The sequence below is a fragment of the Physcomitrium patens genome, chromosome 19 (genome assembly GCF_059467195.1).
Source record: "Physcomitrium patens ecotype Gransden chromosome 19, ASM5946719v1, whole genome shotgun sequence".
Classification (NCBI taxonomy): Eukaryota; Viridiplantae; Streptophyta; class Bryopsida; order Funariales; family Funariaceae; genus Physcomitrium; species Physcomitrium patens.
The window spans coordinates 14459578-14466228 of NC_143428.1; the positions used below are offsets into that span (position 1 = coordinate 14459578).

At 42.2% G+C, this 6651-nt stretch overlaps 2 protein-coding genes across 3 annotated transcripts; one reads left to right on the top strand and one right to left on the bottom strand.

Annotated features, from left to right (window-relative positions):
* Nucleotides 1-1201: 1201 nt before the first annotated feature.
* On the top strand, nt 1202-3798 carry LOC112295986 (protein RER1A). Of its 2 annotated transcripts, none has more exons than XM_024548050.3 (3): nt 1202-1910; nt 2676-2856; nt 3258-3798. In XM_024548050.3, the coding sequence occupies exons 1-3, from the start codon at nt 1564-1566 to the stop codon at nt 3273-3275; spliced, it is 546 nt and encodes a 181-aa protein (XP_024403818.1). In that variant the 5' UTR covers nt 1202-1563; the 3' UTR covers nt 3276-3798. The 2 variants fall into 2 exon arrangements, with proteins under 2 accessions (XP_024403818.1, XP_024403817.1); XM_024548049.3 differs by having other exon boundaries at nt 3305-3798.
* A 514-nt stretch (nt 3799-4312) lies between these two features.
* LOC112295985 (stress-related protein) lies at nt 4313-6404 on the bottom strand. The gene is made up of 3 exons (XM_024548048.3): nt 6187-6404; nt 5184-5396; nt 4313-5026 (listed from the first exon to the last, which is right to left on the bottom strand). Exons 1-3 carry the CDS (start codon nt 6202-6204, stop codon nt 4595-4597), a joined length of 663 nt encoding a protein of 220 aa, XP_024403816.1. The 5' UTR covers nt 6205-6404; the 3' UTR covers nt 4313-4594.
* Between the last annotated feature and the right edge of the window lie 247 nt (nt 6405-6651).

Here is a 6651-nt window from a genome sequence, read left to right on the forward strand (position 1 = left end):
CTGCTATAGAATGCTTCATTGAGTTTTAAGAAATTTGTTATAAATTGTAATAGACACAAGTTTTTGTTGTAAAGACTTGTAGATCTTTGAAAATGTTTTTATGTACAGTATTATTATCATTTCATTACCAGCTTTTAAGTTTAAAATTGGAACTTGTAAAAAATCAAAACCAAGCATATTATAAATCAAAATAAAAAAATCAAAACATTTGCAATAGTAACAGCAATACAACATGTATAATTGCACAACATGAACATTATATATTATTTACATCGAGATTTTATTCAAAGTAAGTAACATACATTAAAGTAAGTAACATACATTAAAATGCATATTTATGTTGAAAGAATAATTCAAAGAATTACGAAAATTAAATAGAATTTAATAATTATTAACCCTGATTTTTTAAAATACTTATTTGTTTCATATGTTTGTTATATAATAGTAGAACAACATAATTATTGGATAAAATATCCTGCTACTTCTTTCCAAAGAATTCCAAAATCATAAACAAGTACAGTGTTTTGTGTACTGAAAATATAAACTTACATCAAATATATACAAAATATGTAGAAATATTATCCACAACTGTCCTGTGCATTATCAAAAAACATTTTCATACACGCATACGTGTGTGTGTGTGTATATATTGAATATTGGAAATATTGAAAATAAAGAAAGACACATTCAATCTTCAACTTATTTTTCTCTTTTTTACTTCTTGCTATTTATACGAACTACTCAAAATAAAATGCATCTATCGACTTCATACACATGTCGCTTTTCCACTTTCAGAATACAATGCTATTCAATTTTTTCCTGAGATTCATAGAGAACCAATTTTTCTCCTTTTACAATTCACAAGAAGCTCAACTAATTACATTTCTCATTAAACAAAACTAAAATGTCCAGAAATCTTAATTGAATGCATTCACACACACACACACGTGTACTAAATGAATTCACTCCGAACGTGAAAGCTTTGGCTTGGATCCGAAGCTGAAGACACAAAGATACGACCGAGCTCACAGTAGACACGTTCCTAGGTGAGAATACGGAGGAGGGAGGTAGGGGAACAAGCCCCGCTAAATAGATGGATGAATACGTACACGAATGGATGTGATCATACATCGATCGTTCGAAACAGGGTGCGCTGGTACCTGGAGACTCTGATGGCAGGCTTCGGGCACTTGGTTGTGCCCCTGCGTCGCCATGTCTGCAGTTGTGCTGGACTTGTGACTTGTGATCCTGCTTGGCTTCTCTGATTCTTACACTCCGCCCCGCGTTAGATGCGTCGCCGCTGTTGCCTCACTGCATAACCAGGAATATGAACTCACTGCTCTCAACAGCTGGATTATGCGAAGCTTCCATACGGAATAAGGATGTGTAGAGGTAGTCGTTCGAGGTTAGATCAGAAACCCTAAGGTTCAGGGTGGAGAGGGATTGAGGAGGGAGGATTTTGATTCGTCGATTGCAGGAGGAGCCAGGTTAGCAGCAAGAGTCACTATAGCAGGAGCTTTGGTTTGGCTGTGCAAAGGAGATTAGCATTTGGCAATCGTAGGGATGGACGGTTTACACGGCGACGACGCGTTCGGCGCGTCGTCTAACCCGGCGATGAAATGGAGAGATCAAATGGCACGCCGATTTCAGTACTATTTGGACAAGTCGACACCGCATGCGGGCTTGCGGTGGGTTGGCACGCTCGTCATGGCTGCAATCTACTGTCTACGCGCTTACTTTGTGCAGGGTTTCTACATTGTTACATACGGGCTCGGCATCTACTTGCTGAACCTGCTTATAGGGTTTCTGTCTCCTCAAGTGGACCCGGAGAGCGAGGGCCCTGCTTTGCCCACAAAGGGTAGCGATGAGTTCAAGCCGTTCATTCGCAGACTTCCTGAGTTCAAATTCTGGTACGTGTGGCGATTCCTTGTAGTCTTTTCTGTCCTGACCGTTACTAGTTCTTTCACGTCGTTTTTATTTTTATTTTTTAAATTCTTTTTGTTCCGTCCCCCCTCCTGTTTTTTTCACTCTTTTGCGTTTAATTGTTGCGTCCTGAGAACGGTCGTTGGTCTAGTTTTGATCTACCAAGGAATCTGGTTAGGGGAGGGGTGACGAATATTTCAATGCGGTTCTGAAAATGAGGTGACTGTTACTGCACTCTTGTGGCGGAACTCGTAGCCTACGACGTTCTTTCTTTGGCAGCAAGAAAAACACGTCGGAATTGAATTTCAATTATGCTAATTATGCGATACACGTCATCTCACAGTGTGGCATTGCTGTTTGAAGCGCTTCAGTCGGTCGTACTTGATCTTCGTAAAGTCTCTTTGACTTGCTCTTTTGAACACCATGCCTTACGACGGTATCAAATGGTCACGTAGTTAGAAGCTTTATGTCTGTATTTTAAATCGAAAGATTCTTCAACATCATCCCTACATGCTTACCATACGAGCAAAGAAGAATAGTTGTCATGGCCGCATTTCCTTGTCGTAAGCTTTGTACAATCATTGATGATCCCTATTATATTTGCAGATAGGAATGGGTTGTTGGTTTCCGTTTCCTTAGACTTCTCATTGTTGTTGGAGTAATCACACATATTACCTTGGAAAATAAGGGTTTCTTCTCCTAGAATTATACGATTCTGCTTCATGACGAGTCTTCGCCTTGTTCTTATCCAGGTACGCATTCACGAAAGCGTTGGTGGTGGCATTCACCTTGACTTTCTTCAGTATATTCGACGTGCCTGTGTTTTGGCCAATACTGTTGATGTATTGGATCGTTCTTTTTGTTCTCACCATGAAGCGTCAAATTCGACACATGATCAAATATAAATATGTCCCTTTTTCGTTGGGTAAACAGGTACCTCAAAACCTTCGCAATTATTATTCTATTTATTTAAGGATTCTACTGCCTCTTCTCTACAGTAAGTCTTTGGGTATATGATGGGGCGAGAGTAGATCGTGTTACATTTTTATGCCGAGGCGGTTTGTGCTAATGGATCATAGCAAGCATATCTGAAAGCCCAGGTAGGATGATAGTTTCTGTTTCGCTGTTTTTTCATTTGGCTTCTAATTTCTTAGATTTCGTCTAAGGTTGTGGATGTGGTATATTGAACTACTCTATTGTTACTTTTCTTGGATGTATGTTGCATATTCCCATAGTTTCATTATGTGAGGAAAAGAAATTGATTCTAATACTCGGCTGGAATATCAAGAGCTTTTCTTCAGTACATTTATGTTTCTCGATTGTAATTTTTTCAGGAGTTGAATAGTGCATAATTCCCTCATGGTAATGTTACTGAATGCAGCGGTACTCTGGGAAGGAGTATTCTTCAGATAAAGCCAGCACTTCCAGCGACTAGGGGCGTCTTTGAATTCCAGGTGGACATTCGCCTCTGCTTAGTGCCCACCGTCATTTATTAGAGGGGGCGGACTCTCGAGGCTGCTACACAGGTTCAGTTTCAAGAAGCAGATGGGGTTGAGGGATTGTTGTGGACCACCTTTCAAAGGCCATCTGAAGTCTTTGTGCAATACTAGTTTATTCCTCATTTTGAACCCTGCTGAATTTCTCTGTCTGCGTCTCATTGGACACATGGCAACTGGTCGGTAGAGCTAATTCTACGGCATCCAGTATTGAAGACCTGGATCTAATTTCAATCGTTATTTTAATAAGCAACTCAAGCGTGAAGTGCATGAACGATGCATTTGCGCAGCCTTTGTAGCACTGTTGACCTTTTGTACAGACCTGTTTGAGCAAAACAATATCAGCTGAGTTTGGGAAAAAAAAAATGTATTTTCAGCAGTTGGTGTCTGAAACTTGAATCATCTAAAACAAGTCCGCGGTTTGTCCTTCTAAGTCGGTCCTTGCGATATTCCTCCATTATCTTCTGCTAAATGTGATGTTATAAAATCCTATGTTTTAAAAACTTGTTCAAATCGTGTTATAGTCCAGTATCACGGAGGTTTTCTTTCGTCGTATCAGAACTTGATTTCTATATGATAGTCGGCCAACTTATGAATTGGTTACGAAGTAGTTGCTCACATCTTCCCAAGAAGGTTGTGTGAAGAATCATGAGTTGTTACATCCGTTCAGTCTCGACGAAAGTGCACAGATCGGATTCAAAATCAAATTGTAGACATTAGCAGCTCATGCGCAGTAATGAAATATTCATTCTAGTTTTGGTTTGGGATGGTAAACCCAAACGTTGACATTGGTTTCTTACTGCGAAGTAGTTCCCACAAAACCGTCCTTACGGAGATCCTGAGATACTTAGTCGGTAATCACGGGAGAAAAGAAGTTAGAGGGCAACGTCATAAAGTTCGAAAGTGGAGACATTCCAATGATTTGCATGAGAAATTCAATACCAGTTGCTAAACTTCGGTATCAACAATCATATACAAGACGATACCACAAACCTTGGGCGATATTGGCAGCTATTGATCTGTACTAAATCCTTTTCACGGGCTATTCTGACCAGGGGCTATTCTGACCACGAGTTATTTAACCTACTCAAAGAACTCGCAAGAGCAGCAGACATCGTAAACTACTCGTCGCTCAAACAAATTCATATAAACTCGTAATGGTCTACACGATTAACCTATTCAGCAGAAACAGCAGCAGTAGGAGCCGGAGCAGGGGCCACGGCAGGCTTCATAGCTTTCTCAAGTTTCTCAATAGGAACCACCGGAATGTAAGCAGTCAAGGGCAGATTTTTGCTCTTCAAAATTTCCGCAAGCTTGTTGTATTGAACAACTCCAAACTTGGCAGCAGGGGCAGCGACGTTTACAGCTTGTGGAACAAGTGGGAGTGTGAGGAGCTTCTGCCATGCCTCAAATGTCAATTGCTCCGCAACTGGTTCATACCTCTCATACAATGATGATGCAGTTGAATAGACACCCCGAGACTGAACATCAGAAACAAGGCCTCTTGCTGCATCTGGAGCTTGCTTGGCCACGTCCAGTGCTTGGTAAGACTTGTCTTTCACGTACTTTGGTACAACGCCATCAACATAGCTGATGGTCTCATCGACCTACACATCGTATTTTGTCGCAACTGAGATTAAAAAACTCTCGCGAACAATGTTAGCAGTAAAGACTACTAGCAGCCCACGCCAAGGGATAAGACGATAACTCATTCGTTCACCATACTTTTAAAACCACACTAAATCAAAACTAAGACCGAATTACCTTGCTGTCAACATATTGCAAAAGCTGCAAAGGCTTCCCTTCGACTTTCTGGTATACAGGGCCTACAACGGTCTTCACTGTCCCTTCGACATTGTCGACGCTGGGCTTTAGAGGCCCTGAGCTGTCCTTCGCATAAGCGTAAAGTGTCGCCAAATAGGCTGCGGCCTGAAGCACAAGGGCGTGAACCAGCCCTAGATACTTCAGATCAGCACTCTGCAGGGCAAGAGAGACATGACCAAGTTAGCAGGTCATACTAAAAGCACACAGCAATGCATGAAGTTCCGAAAGGAACCCCCGTACACGATATATGAGAATGATACGAGACGCTACAGAAGATATACTACCGCATGCAATATCTTGTTCTTACTAAACCCCTAGTTTACAAATCCTGTAGCTTCTACAACTGAAGCGGTTTGTGCGCATAAATCTGTGAGAGGACGCGATCCAGATGAACGAGGCCAAGTACGCTCCTAATCGCCCGCGTGAAGGGCAACCTTCCACACGAAATCAAACAAACAAGCGCTAATAGCAAATTACATTCAAATCTCCTACTCCACAAAAATATCCAGGGAATAAATAGGTTTTAAATTCTAATTAAAGTAACTGAATATCAGCAGCTGTGAAGTTTTTCCGAGAAATTATCTCTAGCAATTGCGACCTCGATACCATCAACCCCTCCACAGAAAATTCAGAGCGTCACCAGAGGTATGAGGCCAGAAAGATCCAAAATGAACCCTACTAATCCAGACGCATGTTCTAGGACTTGAACATATTTGAACAAAAACACATCACAATCAGCCCACTCTCACCATTTAAATGACACCAATTATAATTCAATAAGGAATTGAACATCAAATTAACATGAAAGGCAAAATCAAAAAAACAACAACGACAACAACAAAGACAACGTAACAGAGAAACAGAGAAGCCAAAACAACAACAGAGAAAAACCACACGGCACCCGCAACTCTCCTAGTCCACTGCCACCACATGCAGACCTCACCTTAGCGGTATCCGCCATCACGACGAGAACGAAAGATCAACGCGGTGAGCGCACAGAGAAGAAATCACCGAATCGAGGAGAACCCTGGGGGAGAGGGTGCGTCGGGTCGAGTCGAAAGTAAACGTCTCACACAAAACAGTCGGCAGGTGGTCGATGGGGCGCCGGTTGGCGATGGGGAGAATTCAGAGGGGGAGAGAGAGAAGTATAAGAGGCGGGCAACAGTGAGCGAACAATCCGATGAGGGAGAGTGGGCGGGCGATACAAACGGGGAAAGGAGCAGAAGCAGACAATGACTACCATCATCCCCACCGTCTCGCACCGTTCGCCTTGCCTCGAATCTCCCCTGCAACTTGCCTGGCCTGCCCTTGGCCCCGCTCCCCCTCTAGGGTCCGTTCCGAACCTCAAATCCGAGCCTGGATTCGTCGACCTGTCACGCTGTCCTTGTGACCTGAACTGGGCTTTACT

What these genes read in the sequence shown, in the direction of transcription:
- LOC112295985 (XM_024548048.3), bottom strand. An exon ending in TGCAATATGTTGACAGCAAG is followed by an intron (nt 5,027 to 5,183) that starts GTAATTCGGTCT and finishes TACGATGTGTAG; the next exon opens with GTCGATGAGACCATCAGCTA.
- LOC112295986 (XM_024548049.3), top strand. Translation starts at nt 1,564, where the DNA reads ATGGACGGTTTACACGGCGACGACGCGTTCGGCGCGTCGTCTAACCCG. An exon ending in CTTCCTGAGTTCAAATTCTG is followed by an intron (nt 1,911 to 2,675) that starts GTACGTGTGGCG and finishes GTTCTTATCCAG; the next exon opens with GTACGCATTCACGAAAGCGT. An exon ending in CTTTTTCGTTGGGTAAACAG is followed by an intron (nt 2,857 to 3,304) that starts GTACCTCAAAAC and finishes TACTGAATGCAG; the next exon opens with CGGTACTCTGGGAAGGAGTA.